The sequence below is a fragment of the Anthonomus grandis genome, chromosome 19, assembly GCF_022605725.1.
Source record: "Anthonomus grandis grandis chromosome 19, icAntGran1.3, whole genome shotgun sequence".
NCBI classification, from domain to species: domain Eukaryota; kingdom Metazoa; phylum Arthropoda; class Insecta; order Coleoptera; family Curculionidae; genus Anthonomus; species Anthonomus grandis.
In genome coordinates this window covers 12,174,689-12,197,496 of record NC_065564.1, presented here as the reverse complement: position 1 = coordinate 12,197,496, position 22,808 = coordinate 12,174,689, and the positions used below count along the sequence as shown (strand labels likewise).

Sequence of the window (22,808 nt, the reverse complement as noted above, 5' to 3'; positions counted from 1 at the left end):
CCTCTGCCTGTCTCACCAAAAATCTACTACGCCTAAAAAGACGCGAAATTCGGCTAGTGACAGGTCTTTTAACCGGTCACTGACACTTAATAAGCCATCTCTATACTATTGGTATTGCGGACAACCCGGAATGCCGATGGTGCTGTGAGGAGGATGAAACCGTTGACCATGTAGTCGGGGAAAGCCCTGTACTCACGCGCGCCAGGTTCAAATACTTGGGTAACACTTTCAGTGTACCGAGCGACTTTAAGTCCTTCAGACCAGAGAGCCTTATCGGTTTCTCTAAGGCCGTTGGGCTCTGGTAACCCCCGGTGGCGCATGACGGGTCCATCAGGAGACCTATATGCACAACTGCCTTGGCAGCCCACTGTTTCGTCAATTCGTCAATTCAACCAGTGCAAGGCCTTGCAGGACTTCCCGTTGTCAAGCCAAAGTCAGGTAAAGTAAGTAACAGTCAGTAAAAACTTCATTCGATTTTTTGAGCCAGCCTTTAGTGAGGAAGCGAGTTTGTTAGTTTCTGCAAAAGGAAGCTTTCTGCAGCCCAGTCCCTGTACTCATAGTAATTCCAATAGAGCGAGCGCAAGCACATCTAGCGGTACCGGAGATATGAGAGCCTTGAGAAAGAAAGTTTCAGCTGCCATTAGGGGTATAAGTAAGAAACAGAGACACTGCAGACTAAAAAACAATTTTGACTTGACGAAACTTAAGTGCAAAGAGAAGAATGAGACAGCAAAACACATCCTATGTGCAGTATCGGAAAGAACTAAGAATTCCATCCTTAAGACTTGCTTACCTCAAGTGGAATTTAAAAAAGAAAAAAATGGTAATTGTAAGAAAAAATGTAAGAGAGTACTTCCACACTGAATAAGGACTAGAAAATATCTTTATATAGCACCAGTATCACGTCAAATATGTGCACATCATTCAATCAATCTAAAACCCTATATTGAAATTAATAATCCACTAATTGAATGATAATATGAAGAGATGATTTTTATAATAATACGAAGTGACTTTGTGTAATTTACTACCAAAAAAGTTATTTGTTAATTGGCCCGTTCAGCAAACGCATATTAGGGTCAAGGTATAAAACTTCCAACTTGGTGTCTGTAACCCAATTTCCTTTATTACGGAGGGTTTCTGTGTAGAAAAACCGGATTAAGAAAAACTTACGTTTAAGGCAGGAAGCGGCGTTGGCTTCTCCGAAACGTATTTTTCGTTTGGCTTTTCGTCAAATTCTTGTGTCACAGTCGAACACTGAAGGCAGCTAAAGTTGTAACTGATCTAAAAAAATTGTTTTGTATTAATAGTTCTTTTATTTAGACAATTTTAATTTTTCTATAAGTTTCTACAGAAGGAGGGAAAGTAATTAAATTACTTCTTAGTAATTCAAATCTATTTTATTACTTACAGAAAATAATTTTGAGTCTTTCTTGCAGTTTGCCTTGATGATGCACTTATCCTGCACTGCTTCGAACACCCTTGGCATGGACGCTATTAGGGCTAGGGATACGCATGGGTTCTTAGGAGATTTCAGCGCCATGATTTCTTCTGCCCTGTTTTCAAAAATAAGACAATAAAATAGAGAACCATTAAAAACATCTAAAAAAAACATGTTCATAACAAAGGAACAGTTTGGGTTAGTTTGAAGGGGTTAATTCTGGTAAGCAGGGATTATTCTTCAGGGAAATTGATAATAAAAAGAGTTTACACGATAACAGCAAAACATAAGAAATTTGAGGATGAAAATAAGATGAATTACATTAATCTTTTTTCCAGGAGAGTTCATTAAGGTATGAAATAAATATTCGATACCCAAAAAAATAGTCAAGTAATTTATTTACACACTTACACTACTAAATACGATCACTTAGGACTACTAGAAATATATATTTACAATCAATTTAAATATCACCCCAATATTTCGAGGTGAACTGACGGATCTGTCAACTACTCGCAGCCATGACGCGGCTCCTTATATACTCGGCTGACCATGATTCCGAAATATTCGCTGACCTTCCACGCGTTTCCAGAGACGCCGTGCGGTATGCCCACTTGTGTCATTCGGGAATGACGGGGAACAGCTGGTATTCACGATGTTCTGGACCAAGCCAGATTCAAAATTTCGTCCTTGGTCTGAATGTAACTATAAACGGCAGATCCATTTTTTTTATTAAGGCGTCGGTGATAGTAGAGGCTTCCTGGTTTGGTAGGAGGCAAGCCTCCACCTCTCAGCCTGATTCGGGAAACGGACCAGCAACGTTGAAAGAACTTTCCACAATGTATTGATGCATCAAATCAATGCGGCTTTGTTCTGCAGAAGGATTTGCAGCAGTCCCATACGCCTGCCTTGCTATTGACTTAGTAAACTGTTTTCCTCACTCTTTCCAAGATCTTTGTCACTTTAAGTTGTCCTCTTGATACACCGGTATGGATTTCCTCTAGAATCTTTGAAATCCGATATTTAGGCTCGACGATTTGCCTCCTTTTCTCTTTGCCGTCGTGGTCAACCATTTTCCGTTTCAAAAGTTCATCTTTTAAAAGTAGGGAGTTCCATAGTGCCCCATATACCTTGACATTGGGGGATACTTCTGCCCAACTTGATTTCTTCCATTCCTTTTTAAGCCCTCCAACTTCCGCTTCTAGCGGTACGCTCGTCATTAATCTCCTTAATGGTCCGCTTAACCAACTCCTTAAAGTTGTCCTTTCCTGGAATTACACGCCAAACACGAACCAGACTTTTGCTCTACTAGATTAAGTGGAAGTGTTAGTAGTAAGGCCTGCCTCACTTCACCATCTAGATCTAATGATTAAATTCCCAAATGTTCAATGAACCTTTTTTGGATATCTGGATATACCAGTCAGACCAAACGTGCTATATTTAAATTCTTGCACGGATTCCTCTAATGTTTGTCACTGATTTTTCAGCTGCCTGTAGTAGACATGTTTTAGGTGTGACTGGCCTTGTTCTTGTTCTTTTGGGGACATTCTTTGTAGGATAGCAGCGACACTTGCCTTGAATTTACCAACATAATACTGGTTCACAAAGGTGGTGACTCTTCTGGATAAGTCGAAATATAGACCAATTTCATTGCTTTCTATTCTGTCCAAAGTAGTAGAACGCCTAGTTAACATACGCATCACAAAGTTTTTTACTGACCTCAGCATCCTAAACAAAAATCAGTTTGGCTTTGAATACTAAAAAAGCACTACAGATGCTGTATTGCTTTTTAAGAGGACTCTTCTTAATTCCTTGAACCAGTGTAAATCTTCGGCAGCGGTGGTCTGTGCTTTATCAAAAGCGTTTGATCGTGTCAGCCACAGGATACTGATGTCTAAGCATAATAAGTATGGATTCCAAGGTGCTGAGCTTGCATGGATTAAGTCTTATCTATCACACAGGACACAGCCGGTCTCTATCAAGGGCACAGCAACGGATAGCAAAATCATTACTCGTGGTGTTCGCCAGGGGTCTGTGTTGAACCCAACTCTTTTCTTGATTTACATTAATAGTTTGCTAAACCTCGATATTTCAGGAGAGAAAATAGAATTTCTATTGACGTTCAAAAGATCAAGGTGTGATGCTAATCAATTAGCTCTTAACCTATCAAAAACCCATGTTGTTAAAGTCCAGTTCAGAGACCTATTAGAATCTTTGATGTGTCGCATATGCCGCACTAAATAGTCCGTGCACATACGTCGTATTTATTGTCACATGTTTAAATAGCAAAATTTTACATAGTTTATCTATGAAATAATTTTAAATATACGTAAAACCCCAGGTTTTACACTATTTTTTTTTCTTTCGAACATGTCCATTTTTAGAATGAATATCACAAGAAAATAATATAAAAAAATTGACCGTGGACTAAAGGCAAACCATCTTACAAAATATTTTAAACATTTCTAGCACTCACAGAATTCTCACCTCTTTTTAGCCAGTCTATTAAACAAAGATAAAGCATCTACGTTTTGGCGATTCCTACTTTAGGCTGTGCAAGTGATTGTGTATCTTTTGCTATCCCACTGATTTGGAGAATTACGGGGCTGTTTTTGTATTACTTTTGTCGTGTTCTTAAAAAGATCTTTAAGGATGGGTCTATCGCCTTTAAAATAGTTAGAAGAGGGAAGTGGCTGTGTTGCTCGAAGGACAATACAAATCAATCAAACCAGATGTATTCAGGGCAATTTTTATTTTAAAAGCTTAGCAGAGCGCTTTCGGCGTATGAGCCATCATCAGTGCTAACTGAAATGAGTTGGGTGTTAAATGCGTAAAAGACACTATAGTCAAAGGTGAACGAATGAAATGTACTCACTTGTCAGTTAAGCCCAGAAGTTTGCCATAGTGGGAACACATTCGATATTATTAAAATTACACGTAACATTTAGACACACTTAAGACTATACAGAACACTAAACAGGACCACATAACACATAAGAATATAATCAGAGACAACCAAAGAGAAGTGCAACTACATAGAAATTTTTATCCTATTGTTGTTGCTCTCTTTAATCTATATATATTGTATTTCATTGTCTCTCTCTTCCCTTATAAAAGGTGAGCTAAGGTGGCGCCAGAATACTAATCTTTCGCAATGCTAAATGTATTTAATTATCAGAGCAGTCAAGAGAAAACATTCTTCCATCTCCGTCTAAATGAATGCAAAAATACGGGATAGCTTGTGTTCAATTCTCTAGTATTTCTAAAATTATAATTAAGTACGGCAACAGTGCAATCATTGCTCAACATGAACACGTGAATTTCAATATGGCTGAATAGTTGTTGTTGCTGATTAATTTTGTTTTGTTTTACATCATTAATTGAGATTATGGACGAGTGCTTAAATTTTACGTATTTTATTTCCTACCGGATTTAAGTAATAACTTGGTTACAGTAGTTAGTAGTTGTAGTTTTTTAGGATACAGATTTTCGTGTTTTGATTTGTGTTAGGAACAGAAATATGTTCATTAAGGTAATTGTTAAGGCTGTAGTTAAAATAGGTATTCCATGGAGGTTCAAAAGGAAAAATTAAGAGATTTGCAAGAAAAAACGTTAAAAAAATTAAAAAACTAACATAAATAGTCAAATGAATTTAATTTTTATAATATAACTTAAAATAATTACAAGAATAACATTTGTTCGGACTATCTGTGCTGACTATTTGCTGCTATTTTAAATTTAGCTGTAATCTGTTTTATTCTTTTAATTAATTTTTATTGATTAAAAAAATACTGGATCATAAATAATAAAACCTGTGTATATGTATTTCATACACATACAAATTTAACAGTATATTCATTATTATAGAATAGAACAGACTTATCTATTATTTACTAATTAGTAGAAAAACAGTTTTACCACTTTACCAAATCAATTTCATTTATTCTGGATACCTGTTTCGCTAACGATATAAGCATCTTCAGCAAAACATTAAACTTTTTTTATTTTAAGTGTTACACCAAACGATATATTTTTGGAAAATTATTATAGTACTGTGATAATTAAAGTCTTTCTATATTTTAATTGCATTTATGTATATGCATGTTACTGTTACCGTCTTAAATTATAAATTATGAAAATAATTAAGAAAATGCATGCACATATTATAGTTATACCATATACTGAAAATACAATACAAAACGTTTCAGAATTATATTTAGTTTATTTAGTTCCCCAATGTAAATGTTAATAAATTGCATTGTTTTAATTAAAGTCTGCCATCGTTCTGAGCAATTAAAAACATATCAATCACTTTTTATTTGTTTTAATTAAAATCAGCCGTTCTGTCTCAGAGCATAATTATGATGTTCTGACTTCTGAGACATATACAGTGCTTTTCTTTGAAGTCCCCCCCCCCATTTATTTTTTGAACGGGTCAAAAAAATTTTTTGAAACTTGGCATAAGTAAATTGGTCTATAGATACTATTTTTCACTGTAAACTAGGTAGTTGTAAATTCCAAGATGGCGGCTGGGCGACATCTTGAGAAAAAATTTTAAATAGAAAGGGGGGTCGTGTGGTACCTCATTTTAAAGGTCTCAATGAGTACTTTATAACCCTGAAATATTAGACCCATATCTTAACTCGTTTCAAAATGGCGGCCTAATAAAAAAGTATTTTTTTTTATTTTAACGTTTTACATTTTTATGATTTTTGAATAGGTAAAAATCAGTGTACGAAAATAAATGCGTCACTATTTTATTTTGACATAAAAACGACAGTTCTAAATGTCAAAATAACACATAAGCGCCATCTTGAATAAATGCATTAAATAGAAATCTTGTGTTACCTCATTTAAAAGGTTTTATTGAGTACTTTAACTACTAAAAGTTAATCTTTAAATCCAAAATTCAAAAATTATAAATTATTTGTATATTATTATTAAAAACGTTAATAAAATCGCAACAGTGTATTTTTTTGGCTGTTACTTTTAGACAGGTCAAAACGGAGTCCACCGAGTCCATGTAATAAATATTAAAATCACTTCAGGACTTCAAAGAAAAGCACTGTATATATAATAGCCGAGGTTTGAATTATGGCGGCAAACGCTATCCACGCCATCTACGTTCACTTTTCACGAAGAGAGACAAAGATGGAAAATAATCGGATATTTTATTAGCGCACAGTTGCGCGTCTCTTTGGTTGTCTCTCATATAATTTATATTTACTATTATTTTAAATATTTACTTATTTACATAATATGTATAAAATATATATTATGTATCAATATACATAATATATATTTTAGGTAGCTTTTACCGAAAATTTTGCTAAAAAATAGATCTTGAAAAGTTTTTTATTCCAACGGACGAAATTTAAAAGTTTTGTATTTTGAAGTTGACAATATTTTTAAAATTTGGCTATAGAACTGTGTGTTTTGGTGGTAGATGTTGTCCACTTGCATCGCCCGGTTCAATACCACCACATAGGACTTAGGCGGCGTGAAGTGGTTCCATGGAACTCACGTTTCGCCGCCATATCGATGTGTCCGGTTTCCAAAAGGGAAATGGTGAAGAAAAGTAAATGCATGATGGCGCCCTCACGACCAAAACTTTCCGGAGGGTAAACTCGCCTCCCATTCGGATCTCCGGGCGGAGGCTGGTCGGGGGGGTCCATCAGGCGGATCAAAAAGCCTAAAAATCAATTTCTGCAACATCAGAGGCCTAAACACCAATATTAATGCAGTACACCAACACCTGCAATCAAATAAGCCCCACATTCATTGGCAGAAACAAAGGTGAAACCTTCAACAATAAATGTTCACCTCATTTATCCTGGATACGACCTACACACCCGATTTCGACTAAACTTTGGATTGGCAGTATTTGTCAAGAACGATTTGAGTTGCCAGCGGGAGGAAACGCTTGAACCTGCGGACTTCGACGTCATGTGGTTCAAAATAATAGCCAGTGGTGCCACGAAATTTATCTGCTGTATCTACAGACCACCAAGCGACACCCAATATAGACGGCTCTTTTTGAACCTGGTTGATTGCATTAACCATCTGCAAATTGACTACTCAAGCGCAGAAATTATTGTCATGGGTGATTTTAACGTTCACAATATCAATTGGCTGCGCTTCTGCAACAAAAACGACGATGAAGGACGAGAAGCTGAGCTATTTGCCACCATATGCGGGCTTACGCAGCTTATGGAGGAACCTACCAGAATCCCCGATCGAGACGGCGAGTTTGCGAGTCTCCTAGATCTGGTCTTGGCTTCAGACCCAGACTCGTACACAGTATCAGTACATGCCCCCCTAGGAATATCGGACCACAAATTGATAACAGTCTCTTGCCAGTTGGAGGTTAAAACGCAGGATCCTCCGATGCCGCGGAAGGTATGGCAATATAAATCAGCAGAGTGGAACCATCTTCGGGAATTTTATTGCTCATTCCCTTGGAAAGAAGTCTGCTTTAGAACCAATAACATCTCAGAATGTGCAAATCAAATTACAGAGACGATCTTGGCAGGAATGGAAGCTTATATCTCTTTTTCTACTAAATGCGGATGAAACAACAAGCAATGGTTCAACCTGAATTGCAAAAAGGCAGTAAACACTAAAAACGCAGCATATCGCAAATGGCGTCAACATCCTTCCATCGAAAATCGGAGGAACTTTTTAGCCTCCAGAAATAGCTGCAAGCGAATTATTGATGAATGCAAAGAGAGTCACAACAACAGGATCAAAAACAAATTGCTAAACTGCCCAAATGGAACAAGATCTTTCTGGCCGGTATCGAAAGCCGTTAGTCAAGGATTTGCTAAGTCGGCCTTACCACCCCTAACAGCAGATGATGGTTCTATCGCGGTAACAGCAAGGGAAAAGGCCAACTTACTGGGTAAACTCTTCGCGTTCAATTCTACTCTGCACTCGCAAGGCAAAACACCGCCATATTTGCCAAGGGTGAATTCATCGATGGAAGAAATTTCGTTTCCTCAACGAATTATAAATAAAATTCTTAAAAGCGTAGACACCAACAAAGCTTCTGGACCCGATGGAATTCCAGCCCTAATACTAAAACGTTGTGCAGACGAATTGACTCCTTCCTTATGTAGACTGTTCACGGCATCGTATAAGCAGGGCCAGTTTCCAACAAGCTGGAAAACTGTCCGAGTGCAAGCTGTACTCAAAAACGGTAAGAAGACGATGTCCTCCAATTACCGCCCGATTGCACTAGTTCCAGTAATATCGAAGATTATGGAGAAAGCAGTTAATCAACAACTGTTAAGATATCTGTAATCATCTGGACTAATCAGCGATCATCAATACGGCTTCCGAAAGCTTAGATCCACCGGCGATCATCTGGCCTACGTCACACACTTGTGGACGGAGGCCATGAAGAAGCACGGCGAGTCCCGCTCAGTCGCTCTTGACATTTCCAAGGCATTTGACAGAGTGTGGCATGATGGACTACTAACCAAGCTCTCCTCAATCGGCATGCAAAACTCATTATTGAATTGGATCAAAAGTTTTCTTGAACAACGAACAATCCAAGTAGCCGTCGATGGATACCTCTCCGATAAATTTAACAGTAACGCTGGAGTCCCTCAAGGATGCATTCTATCCCCCACCCTTTTCTTGGTATACAGGGTTACTGGTAATTCGATACATTCCTTTGGAGATGTGATAGGGGAGGGGGTAAGAAGTAAATTGAACCCTAATATGTATTATGCAAAAGTTGATAGTTTTCGACATATTTAATTTTTTCTGTTTTTCTTCAAAATGTAGACCTTAGTGTTAGTTATATTTTTTTAACTTTTTAGGCAAAATACATGCTCAACACAATAGTGTTACGTTTGTAATGGCAAAAGTCCCGCAAATAGTTGTAACCATAGGTAAATTCTCGATGCAAAGTGTAATTTTTTTTTCTTAAATAAAATACTACATTTTCTAGTGGATTATTTTTGAAAAAAAAATATGCTACATTCTTCAATATTTACTTAAAACTTCCTTATTACCTAAGCTAGCTCACAGGATACAAATGCTTAAAAGTTAGGTGACATGGTTTTGTATTTTTATTATAAATTGTAAAGTAACGCATTTATCAGTATTTACCTTCACAAATCTTGTTCAAAATGAGAGCCTCTATTGCGAATACAAGCTCGGCAGCGCCTTCTCATTTCAGTTTTTGTTGTTCTAGTTGTTATGGTATTCCTGATCTGCTGGGCAGCGTTGATTATTCTTTGGATAAGATCTTCCCGGGTAATTATTGGGGTTGCATAAACCAGTGCTTTCATTTGACCCCATATGCTATAATCAAGCGGGGTTAAGTCAGGGCTTCGTGCTGGCCAAGCTATTGGACTTGACCTACCAATCCAACGATTCGGGAAACGTTCATCCAGGAACTGCCGAACTGACCGCCGAAAATGAGCTGGACAGCCGTCATGTTGAAATATCATTCGTCCTCTAACGGCGAGAGGAATATCGTCAAAAAGATCTTGTAGGTCATGTCGTAAAAAATTTTCATAAATATCCCCGTTTAAATGGTCTGGGAAAAAATGTAGTCCTATTACATCCCGGCCAATAAGTCCCATCCACACATTTACAGAAAACTTTCTTTGAAAACTGGTTTCTCTTGTTAAACGGGGATTTTCTTCGGCCCAAAAATGAAGGTTATGAAAATTTGTAATGCCCTTATGACTAAACTTTGACTCGTCCGTCCACAAAATGTCGGTTAAAAAAGTTCTATTGTCTGCATCAGAATTTATAATAAATCTGCAGAATTGTACCCTTCTTATCGGGTCCCCTTCTTCCAATCCTTGGACAGGCGTATAATGGTAAGGATGGCTTCCCATTTGCCGAATCGTGGACCAAACTTTCCATTGCGATGATCCTGTTTGCTGCGCTACGGCATTAGTGGATGTGGTTGGATCGTCTTCAAAATGTCTTAATATTTCCTCCTCATCTTTTGCTCGATATACGCGAGGAGCGCCAGCGTCACCTCTTCTTGGTTTTACGGATCCAGTTTCAGCGATAGCTCGGTAGGTCGAAGCGAAAACACAGACATTTGGAATGCGGCGGTTCGGAAAGCGACGTTGGTATTCTCGGCGAGACTCCGCGGCATTACCATTGCAAAACCCATAAACAAACATAATATCTGCATATTCAGCGTTAGTAAACGTGGCCATAGCGCAGAAACCAATAGAATACCTTCTTTGAAAACACGAGAAAAATAAACTCGAAACTCGTAATTTAACTACTTTCCACAACAATTATTGCTGTCAGACTATCTACACATCAAATTTTTAACAATAAAATTAAAAAAACAAAATGTTGCTATAGTACTTGAATACCATAGAAGTAAATACCACTTGGCATTTTTCAAGTGCGTTCTTACTATTAATAATAAAAATACAAAATTCTGTCAAATTTTTTTTTTTTTGCATCGAGAATTTACCTATGGTTACAACTATTTGCGGGACTTTTGCCATTACAAACGTAACACTATTGTAATGAGCATGTATTTTGCCTAAAAAGTTAAAAAAATATACAGCGGATTTTCTGGAAACTGCCTTTTAAACCACTAAGGTCTACATTTTGAAGAAAAACAGAAAAAATTAAATATGTCGAAAACTATCAACTTTTGCATAATACATATTAGGGTTCAATTTACTTCTTACCCCCTCCCCTATCACATCTCCAAAGGAATGTATCGAATTACCAGTAACCCTGTATATCAACGATTTGCTAGAAACCACTGTCAATCCAATCTACAGCTTTGCGGACGATAGCACACTTATTTCCACATTTAAATCCGCCAAACCAACGACAACCGCAAGTTCTCAGAATCTTAGGCAGCAACAAGTAGCTTCAACAAACAACGATATTAGAGTAATCTTGGAGTGGGGCGATAACAATTTGGTCAATTTTAATGCTAAAAAAACGCAGGCTGCAGTATTTACGATGAAGACTAACCTTGGTGGCCCGGAGCTGGTTATGGCAGGGAAAACATTGCCAATGAAATCATCTTTACATCTTCTAGGAGTCGAGGTCACCAACAGTGTGTCCTGGCATGACCACGTTGCCGAGGTCGCCAGGGCGGCTTCCAAAAAACTCGGAGTGCTTTTCAAAACGAAAAAAGTGTATACACCAGAACAGCTGCTGACTCTTTATAAGGCTCAAATACGCCCTTCCCTCGAGTATTGCTCGCATGTCTGGAGCTCTGCACCCAAGCATAGTTTAAACCTGCTGGATTCTATACAGAAAAGAGCTATTCGTCTTATCGACAAACCAGAACTGACAAAGAGTCTGGATAGTCTGGAGCACAGGAGAAAGGTGGCTGATCTCTGTTTATTCTACCATTATTATCACGGTAAGTGCTCCTCTGAGCTGGCAGGCCTCATTCCACCCAGGGCTGTTCCGGCAAGAAGGACGCGTCTAGCAGTTGCGGCTCATCTACATCGAGTCCACCTGCCTACCCCAAGGACGTCGCTGTATCGGGACTCATTCATCTGGAGAACATCTTCTTTGTGGAACGGGCTTCCACCTCACATATTTCCCGACGCATACAACCTGCAGCGATTCAAGATAAATGCCCACAAATATCTCCGCGCAAGCACCACTCCAAGAGTGACATAGGACTTTCCTCTTGTGCTTGTGTTTACCATAAAAAAAAACTCCCAAAATTAGAGTAGTATTTGATTTATTGGGTCTAATAATCTTAGTTTAAATGATGTTTTATTGCCAGGTCCAAAACTTCAAAATGATATTATCACCATTTTATTGACTTATATATGATCTAATTTGTAGTCCATACCTAGCCATCTGGATTTGTTGACGATATTATGGGATTTAGGATTCTTTGGGTTTCATAGCTTCAGTTGTATTAGTTGCCAAATGTCTTATTCATCGTCTTTGGATCCAAGGTGTTGGATGGGATGGAACTTCTACCCCAGAAGTCGTTAACCAATGGCAGTTGTATGTTTCCCAACTTCCGTTACTCGATTTCCATTCCACGTCATGTGACAGTTTCTGATGTTGTTTGTACTGAATTATATCGCTATAGTGATGCCTCCCTGTCAGCCTATGGTGGTGTCCTGTACATACGACCAATAGATTCTAAAGGCAATGTACATATAAACTTACTATGCGCGAAAAGTAAAGTTTGGCCTTTAAAAATTCTGTCAGTTCCCCGATTAGAGATATGATGTGCATGCTTGATTCTTTCCAATTTAATGGATTTTGTGATTACAAATTCTCCAGTTGAGAATGTAATGTTGTATTGAGTTTGTTAAAATCTATGCTTGGTCTGATTCCAGTGTAGCCTTGTATTGGATAAAAGATCAACTTTCTCGGCTAAAACCTTTCGTAGCCAATCGTCTCTAGCAGATCCACGATATAATTCCTCCCAGTAGGTGATTTCATATCAGTGGTACAGAGAATCCTGCAGATTGCCTTTCCCGTAGTTTGTTACCAAAGCAGTTGCTCGAACACTCTTTATAGTTTACTAGCCCTCCATGGTTTAAATTATTTTAAGACTCGTTTTGAATTATTACTATTATACCACCTTTTCCATTTAATTTTTTTTCCAAAATGGCGCCTAGTAGCCTTCATGGAAATTTTCATCTGTCAATTTTGCATTAAAACATAGTGTTCATTCATCAATTACAACATTACCTCAAGTTTCAATATTTTAAAGTGATCCATTCAAAAAATAAAGAGAGAGCGGGGGGGGCATTAAGAAAAAGCACCGTATGTATATTGTTTTAAAATTGAAATTTAGTGCTGAGAAAGTTTTTTATACTGAGATTATAATTCATGCGATCTGTAAGGTCTTATATATCAGATATACAGTGCGAGTCTGTAACTTCGAATAAATTCGATAATAAATAAATGGGGACGTGTTTGGAAAAACGCTCGGACACATCAATTGAGATTATTCTTCGCATCTCCGTCCTTCTATGATAGTATATTGGTAGGTTCCATTTTCGACCTACGCGCCGCACTGTGTTGAAAGAATGTGTAAAGTAAACATAAAATTCCCCAACCCCCGGGTACGATCGTAATCTAACCAGTTCATTTTTAAGTGCCGTTGCGTACGTAAGTGTTGAAATTTAAAACGCGCACGATGCCGAAAGTTTCCCCAAAAAAACGGTCAAAATCGAAAAGAGGCCTCGCAGGCCAATTAAAAGTGATTAAAAATATGCTATCACGCTTAGAGAGGAAAATAAATTCGGAAGAAGAATCTGATTCATCATTATCGGATGTATCATCTATACAATCAGGTATGTGATTCAAATGTAATATTATTTTTAGACAGAAAACTACCTGCAGCTCAGAAAAACCCTTCACGGGGTTTTATTGCTCTGTTCGTGAGGAAAAAAAAATAAATAGAAATGTTTATATTAACACAATTAGATAGTATTTGCGGGTTTTAAGGCCATAGTATTTAGGCCATAGGCCATATGCTTTATGTCAGCAGTTTGACCCTTATGCTAAGAGATTTACGTAGTTGTTTTGACTTATGTAAACTCAGATATGCAAAGTGAGAGTATGGTAGTTGTTTTGACGTATCATCTTGTACGCTTCTAGTAAAAGGCCATATTTTAAAATATAAGTGCGTTGCTTATATTTTAAAATAAATACTGGTATCTAGTTGTTTTGACTTAGATTAACCAGGAGTCGTATATTATATTAGCCGCAAAATAAATTAAGCTAATAATTGTGTTAATTATGCTTCTTTTTGGTTGTCTTGACTAAAAAGTTGTATTTTATTATAAGACTATTATCTTATTTTTACTAAGAGTCAGAATTACAATCAATTGTTTCTCTCTTTTCTTCAGAAAAACCTTCTTCATATTCCAGTCAATCTGAAGAAATGGAGGAAGGGGAAAACAGTCCATCAGCACCTAATGAGATAGGTGCTAATAATATTCAGGTGCCTGCTGTGCCGATAGCAGCAGAAGATTCCCTATCTGTTATTCATTTATTAAAAGAACATCCTAATACTGAAAGTATCTTAGGCCCTGATGTACATGAGGAAATTGCTGTTAGGTGACTAGCTTACTTAAAGGATGGTTTACCCACTGAAACAAGAAAAGAATTATTACAAAAGTATAAATTACCGAATAATTGTAAAACATTGACTCCTCCCCTTATTAATGACGAAATTAAAAGTTTACTTCCTACAAAAAATATTAAAAACGACCAATTTTTAGCAAATATTCAGGGACAGATCGGTGCCAGCTTGGCAGCCTTAGGATCAATCCTAAGTGAAAAACTGAAGGATCCCAATAAGGAATTAATAATCTCAAATGAAAATTTGGAAAAAATTATAGACGCTTGTCAGTTAATGGCTAATACACATTATACACTTACACTAAAAAGAAAATTTGAAATATCACCTCATTTAAATGAAGAAGGACGGCGAGCAGCAAGTGAAAACAAAAGTGATGAATTTTTATTTGGAAAAGACTTTTTAATAAAAGTCAGATCATCCAAAGAAGTGAAAAAAGCAGCTGAAGAGCTTTTTAATCAGAAGAAAGTAGACCCGGTTGTAGCAGGACCATCTGGCATAAATAATAATCGTTTAAACTACCAGCGCCAATACTCGAGGGAAAAAACCAAAGAGGACAGAAAGACACCCTACACACGAAGCGGGAAGACACAAGCGACCAGGCGTTATCGGAACGAGAAGCAGACGAGGAGCCAGGACAGACATCAGTTTTACAAGAAAGACCAGAGGAAAACCAGCTCTCGCTACCAAAAATAGTGAAGGTAAAAGGCCTTAATAATCTGGCAGGTAGAATTAAATATTTTAAACCCAAGTGGCAAAAAATAACAACATATTTAAGGGTTTTGAAGTGGATAAGCGGAATAAAGTTACCTTTTTGTCGAACTCCACAACAATATAATTTTCCAAAAGAACACCTTTCTAGTGAGCAACAACAGTTATACTTAACAGAAATTAATAATTTACTTGAAAAGGGAGTTATATCAAAATGTAAATACACAAAAGGACAATTTTTATCCCCAAATTTTTTAATTAAAAAACCAGGTGGAAAACATAGATTTATTTTAAATCTTAAGAAACTTAATAGCTTTATTAATATCAATCATTTTAAAATGGAAGATTATCGTAGTGCGCTAAATCTAATAACACCTAATTGTTTTATGGCCAAATTAGATTTAAAAGACGCATACTATCTTTTGCCCATTCACTCGCAGTATAAAAAATATTTAAGGTTTTCATTTAGTAATCAGTTATTTGAATTTAATTGCCTTCCTTTTGGTTTGAACATAGCCCCTCTAACCTTCACAAAACTTTTAAAACCAGTTGTAAAGTATTTACGACAAAAAGATGTAATAATGGTAATTTTTCTTGATGATATTTTATTTTTTGGTAAAACTTTAAATGAATGTACCCATTCTGTAGCTATGGCAATAGACCTACTAGTCTCTCTAGGATTTATAATTAATGAAGAAAAAAGTATACTAAATCCGATTCAAAAAATTGAATTTTTAGGATTTGTGTTTAATTCAAAAAATATGTCATTAGGTCTACCTATAGAAAAAATAATAACACTTATAAAATTACTCAAAAAATTTAAACAAATTAAAACCTGTAAAATAAGAAATTTTGCTCGTCTTGTGGGAAAATTAGTTTCAATAGCACCTACACAGACCTATGGCTGGTTACATATAAAACCGTTTGAAATAGTAAAACAGAAAGCTCTAAAATTAAATAATAATAATTTTAACAAGAAAATGATAATTCCGTCTAAATTACAACAAGAATTAAATTGGTGGTTAATTCATATTAATACATCTGAAAAAGAATTAACACAACAATCGTTTTCCTTAGAAATTTTTTCAGATGCCTCCAATACTGGTTGGGGCGCTTGTTGCAAATTTTCACAAGCAAATGGGTTCTGGAACCACAAGGAAAAGCTTCGCCATATAAATTGGCTAGAATTATGTGCAGCATACTATGGTTTAAAATGTTTGGCAAAAGACAAATCTGACTGTAAAATTTTATTACGCATTGACAACGTTACGGCCGTGGCATGTATTAATCGAATGGGTAGCACGAAATATTCGCATTTAAATAATATTACCAGAAAAATTTGGGATTGGTGTGAATCAAGAAATATATTTATTTTTGCGTCTTATGTTAGTACAAAAGACAATTTTGAGGCAGATTTTTTGTCTAGAATTAAATCAGTAAACAGTGAGTTTGAATTAAACAATGAAATATATTACAAAATAACAAAACAATTCGGTGTTCCTCAAATTGATCTGTTTGCTTCCAAAATAAATACAAAGTGTGCAAAGTACATTTCTTGGGGCCCTGATCCCGATTGTTTTTGTGTAGATGCCTTTACAATAAGCTGGCAAGGCATTTTCTTTTATGCTTTTCCACCATTCTTATTAATTGGAAAAATTCTTCAAAAAATAGTTAATGATAAGGCGACTGGTATCTTAATAGTTCCTAACTGACCCACTCAACCGTGGTACCCATTGTTCTTTAAACTATTAATAGACAAACCGATGGTATTTCCACCTGATTATAACCTTATTTCTTTTCCCTTTAGGGACAATCATCCCCTTCACCAACATCTTTCCCTGGTGGCCGGGAAATTATCTGGGAATCGCTAAGGCTTAAGGGTATACCAGAATCGACAATCCCAATTATGCTTTCCTCCATACAAGAAAACACATTAAAACAATATAGTACTTGTTACAAAAAATGGTGGCAGCACTGTACAATAAAAAATAAAAATCCTCATTCTATGAACTTTAATTCAATATTAGACTTTATAGTCGAACAATTCAATCTGGGCCTTTCTTATTCATCCCTAAACTCATACAGATCAGCTTTCATACTAATTTTTACATTTAATGAATCAGAAAAAAAAATTTTAAAAAGATTCTTTAAAGGACTATACAATAGAAATCCGGTAAGGCCTAGATATTCAGCAACCTGGGACCCACACCCAGTACTGGAATATTTGTCAACGCTTTTTCCCTTAGAATCCTTATCGTTTAAAGATCTATCTCTTAAATTAACAACTTTGTTGCTTTTAACTTCAGGTCAAAGAATTCAAACTCTCTCTAAAATAACTCTAAAGAATATTAAACAAAAATCTGACGCTATTGAAATTCGCATTTCAGATAGAATCAAAACATCTGGCCTAGGTAAAAAACAACCGTTTTTAGTTTTCCCATATTTTAAAAATAAACCTGAGTTATGTATAGCTTCAACAATAAAACATTATATTAAAGTTACAGAAACACGCCGTCGTTTTATTAACACACTTATATTAACTCATATGAAACCATACCGCCCTGCATCAACGCAGACAATAAGTCGATGGGTAAAGGATGTCTTGGGAAAAAGCGGGATAGATACAGATATTTTTAAGTCCCATAGTGTACGTCATGCAACCACATCAGCCGCGTTTAGGTGTGGTTTAGATATAGATCTTATTAGAATTACAGCCGGATGGACTGAAAAATCTACTGTTTTTAATACATTTTATAACTTGCCTTTATCTAAAAACTCAGCAGATTTTTCAAAATGTATAATAAACAACTGTACATAAAGCTTGTTTATTTAATTTTTTTAATGTAATGTGTGCTTGTTTATGTAATGTTGTTAAATTTATGTAAAATATATTATTATATAAGTATGAGTATTATATCAAACTCATATTCATATTATGTCAAATATCGGTACCAAAAAAGACATTTATCCAAAAACCCTCTAGTAGTAAGTTAGGATTATTAGTTTTTTTTTTCTTGTTAAAATTTACAAAGAATAGATATCCCTATCTTAGAATTTATTTTGTGTTTAGTTTAGTTAAGTTCTTTCATTACCAAATTATTATCTAGATAATAAAATTTGTTGATTCCGTACAACAATCGCACTTCATTTTATCTACAAACATCTACCAATATACTATCATAGAAGGACGGAGATGCGAAGAATAATTAAAAGATTAATCGACCTACCTGGTAAGGAAGATCAATCTTAATTATTCGAGCATCGAAGTCCTTCTATGATAGGGCCCTCCCCACCCCATAAATTTATCATTTATAACCCTATTTAGTGCGATTTGCTCCGACACTAATGAACTGGTTAGATTACGATCGTACCCGGGAGTTGGGGAATTTTATGTTTACTTTACACATTCTTTCAACACAGTGCGTCGCGTAGGTCGAAAATGGAACCTACCAATATACTATCATAGAAGGACTTCGATGCTCGAATAATTAAGATTGATCTTCCTTACCAGGTAAGTCGATTAATCTTTTAATTGTAAGTTGCGCATTTTTCAAATATTTTTTTTATACAGGGTGTGCCATGTAGTCGGGGCTAATACCAACTTTCTTATTTTAAATGGGATACCCTATATGTTATTATATTTTTGGGTTCTGCACAAAATTCCAAACATTTTGATGTATCACATGCTACACCTATTCAGTTCTTGCGATTACAGACCTTAAAAAACTATTAGCAACCTGGCGAACTGTGTACTCGACTAGTGAGCGGAAAAAGCGGCGCGCGCGGGTATTTTGACATCGTTTCGTTTGTCGTTTTTGGCATAGTGCGAGCCTTATCCTACGAATCTGTTCTTCGGTCAGAAATACGACTTCATCCCGATAGATTGGCAAAAACTAAAGAGCGAACTAATTGGGAAACTAAATGAAACAGAATGGAAATACAATAAAAATCATAACATAGAAGAGAGTGCGAACAGATCTGTCGCAAAATAAGTACAAAGATAGAAGAATGAGAACAGTCGGAGTGGTGGACCGACGCCTTAGAGACCCAGGGATGGGCACTAAGGAGAAAAAGGGCCATACTACAAGGAACCAGTGACCAAACAATTACAAGAAAAACATAAAGATTGCCAAAATAAGATCAATAGAGAACTTTGTAACAGACATGACCACAAATAAGCCTTGGAAGAGAGTATGGAAGTTTTTCAAGAAACACTCCCAACACACACGTAATAAAAGAACATGGTAGCAACACAAAGACAGAAGAGAAAAGAACAGACTATCTAGTACAGAAATATTTCCCAACTGATAATCCAAATGTAGATACGGACCAAAAGAAGCGTATCAGACGAAAGCCGAGACACTACAAGACTCGCACAGAACAGCAAATAGGCGGCACAAATGAAATTTAAAAAGCTTTAAATGAAATTAAACCAAACAAAGCCACTGGCGAAGACAAGATACTAGCGAAAGCAATACAATTACTATGGAAAGAATTGAAAGAAAACCTAAGAGACCTATATAGCGGATGCCTAGATAAGAGACTTTTTCCAAAGTGCTGGAAAATAGCAAACATTTGCTGGCTACCGAAAAAGGACGGAAGTGCACGACCGATCAGTTTGCTACCTACACTGGGTAAGTTATTTGATAGAATTTTGAATAGAAGAATACCACTTAGAGCACTCATACAAGATCGACCAGAAGCAGTTTGGTTTCAGGGAAGGAATGGGAACAATGGACGCTTTAGACAGACTATACCCACAAATAAAACCCAACAAAAAAGAAGGGAAACATCAACTGTTGGCGCTCGATCTAAAAAACGCCTTCAACAGCGCATGGGAGCCGTACGTGAGTGCGGAGCTCGAGAAGGTTGAGATCTGCGGCACTCTGAGAGAACTTCAGGACAGACAGATACATAAAAACGAACGGTAAGACGTTTAAAGTAGACAGGGGCTGCCCGCAAAGCTCGAGTATTGGGCCGACACTATGGATTAAGAGCATGCAGGGTTGGTTCAGGACTCTTGACCGAGCGGACGAAGACTGGAGAGTACGCACAGCACAGTTAAAAAATGTATAACCGGATAGGACGGACAGACTTATGACATTACAAGCATAGGCCGATGACCAACTGATTCTAATCTCTGGAAACCCTGCTCGAGAAATCGAGCAGAAATGGGGGGTCATATGGAGAGCTTGTAAGAACTGGGAACAGACAAATAACGTAAAGTACAATGAAACAAAGGCAGAAACTATGTTCATGCCAAAAGAGAGAAACATAAGACCGCCAAACATCAAAATAGATGCGAGCACATTAAAACATAAAGAACAAATGAAGTATCTAGGTCTACTTTTTATAGAGCATATGAAACATACGAGAAATAAAGTGCACAAGCTAACAATGAGAATCACTGGCACCATAAAGAGAAAATATGGCTACAACTGCCGTATTTTTAAAGAAATAATACACAAGGTAGTAATTGAAGCAATTCTATATGCATCGGAGATCTGGGGCAACAGAGCATAGACTACACTAGGCAGACGGCACCTAGATGCGGCTCTCAGACCGATCCTTTTAATAACAAACAGAGCATATAGAACCACTTCAAACTCAGCTCCTACAAGTGCTAGCAAGAGTAACTCCGGCATGGGCAGAAGCGACAGTGAGACAACAAACATACGAACTGTTTAGACAAGACATAAAGAACGATAAAATTTTAACGATAGATAAGCTGCACCCAAGCTTTGGAGACATAAAGACAGGAACCATACAAGACGACCAAGGTATAATACATACACTGGTGGCCAAAAGTAGATTGACAAATACTTATTTTTTAAATTTGTTTATATCACGGTTTAGGAAATGATAAATTAGGTGGGACAGTACCTGAATAAAAAACAACGGAGCCTATTTGTAATGTTTAATTATATTTAAACTATTAATTCGTAATACCCAATTTTATTTAAAAAAAATTAAAAAACTAAACAATTTTAAGTGGCCAAAATTAAATTGACAAATTCAAAGCTTACTAAAATAAAAATAATTATAGAAAATTTAAAGGGTTTTATTCAATCATGCGTTTCATAGCCTCTTTTTCTTCTCAACAACCTTTTGGGCATTGACCTAATTAAATTGTTAATATAGGACGTGTCAATGGATATCAAGCATGCCTTCAAAGCTTCAACAACTTCTTGTTTATTTTTGAAATTTTTACATCGGATATGACGATCAATGTAATCCCAAATGTTCTCAATCGGATTTAGGTCCGGTGACTGTGACGGCCATTTGATAACATTTTTTCTTGGGTCAACCATTGCTTAACGACCTTGGATGCGTGTTTCGGATCGTTATCATGTTGAAAGTAGTGGTTGAGTGGCATAGCTTCATAGACCGAAAAACACCCCACACCATCACGGAACCACCTCCATGCTTGACTGTGGACACCGTATATTTGAGATCATACCTTAGGTTCACAGGACGCCTAACATATCTTTTGCCATCCGAATTAATCAAATTGAACTTTAATTCATCACTAAAAATAACTTTTTTCCATTCGGAGACTGTCCAGTGACTATGTTCTCGAGCAAAGCTCAATCGCGTCCGTACGTTTTTTAAACTTAGCAGTGGTTTCTTTGCAGGGCGTCTTGTTTCTAAATTACTATATCGAAGTCTCCTTCTAATGATACGACAACAAACTGAACCCACAGCTTCTTCTTCCAAATGCAGCTTGATTTCTTTTGAAGTTGCGAATCGGTCAAGTTTTGCTTTTTCAAAATTAATTTGTCAACACGACTAGTGGTCTTCTTTGGTCGGCCAGTTTTTTTTAGAGGAACAACACTTCCACGGAGATTAAAATTTTTTATTATTTGACTTACTGTTGCTCTCAAAAGAGAAAATTTTCGAGCAATAACCCCTTTCCGGTAATCGTCGATTATTCGCATCTTAATATCGATCGATAAAGTTATACTATGTGGCATTGTGAATATTTTGCAAAACTAATAGTACGGAAAGTCAAAACAACAGAAACCAACGCATAAAACTCAGAGACTGAAGAAATATGTCGTTTGTTAATCCAATTTTGGCCACCTAGCAGTCAAACAAAATTATTGGAATTTGATAAAAAAAATATTGAGAAAAAGTGCAAGCAATAAAAATCTATAGAATTTCTTTCTTCAAACTATGTTGTTTACATTCCTGAACACTAATAAGCTCAACCGGTTTTTCCTTTGCTTGAGATAAAATATATCCATAAAAATGGAATTTTTCAATCTACTTTTGGCCACCAGTAGAGTGTACGTAGAGGGAAGTAAGGGGACAAACAAGTGTGAGGTCGGAGTGATAATCATTAACGCCGACAGTGTCATCAAAGAAGGATATACAGTCGAGCAACTTTAACATCGAAAAGCTAGCGGTACTGGGCATCAACACAGGACAAAAAAGACACATTACAAACAAGACAATAATATATACAGACAGTAAAACAATATTAAAGGACTGTGGAACAAAGAGAATAAACGACAAACTAACTGGACATATACAAAAAAAGTTTAGGGGTACACAAATAACAGTAAAATGGACAAG

General features: G+C 36.5%; 2 protein-coding genes across 4 annotated transcripts in view; one reads left to right on the top strand and one right to left on the bottom strand.

Moving 5' to 3' along the window:
- Positions 1-22,808, bottom strand: part of LOC126747382 (transient receptor potential cation channel subfamily A member 1) — a 592,560-nt gene that overhangs the window by 23,739 nt on the left and 546,013 nt on the right. For both annotated transcript variants that reach the window (XM_050455968.1, XM_050455967.1), the window contains exons 14-15: positions 1,412-1,556; positions 1,174-1,284 (exon numbers count right to left, since the gene is read on the bottom strand). In XM_050455968.1, the coding sequence (XP_050311925.1) occupies positions 1,174-1,284; positions 1,412-1,556 (256 nt within the window). The remainder of the gene's footprint in view (positions 1-1,173; positions 1,285-1,411; positions 1,557-22,808) is intronic.
- LOC126747394 (uncharacterized) lies at positions 13,533-18,172 on the top strand. 2 transcript variants are annotated; one of them, XR_007664175.1, is made up of 2 exons: positions 13,533-13,728; positions 14,287-14,472. XR_007664175.1 is itself a non-coding variant. In XM_050455978.1 (2 exons), the coding sequence occupies exons 1-2, from the start codon at positions 13,708-13,710 to the stop codon at positions 18,046-18,048; spliced, it is 1,032 nt and encodes a 343-aa protein (XP_050311935.1). In that variant the 5' UTR covers positions 13,533-13,707; the 3' UTR covers positions 18,049-18,172. The 2 variants fall into 2 exon arrangements, 1 of the variants encoding a protein (XP_050311935.1); XM_050455978.1 differs by lacking the exon at positions 14,287-14,472 and adding an exon at positions 17,038-18,172.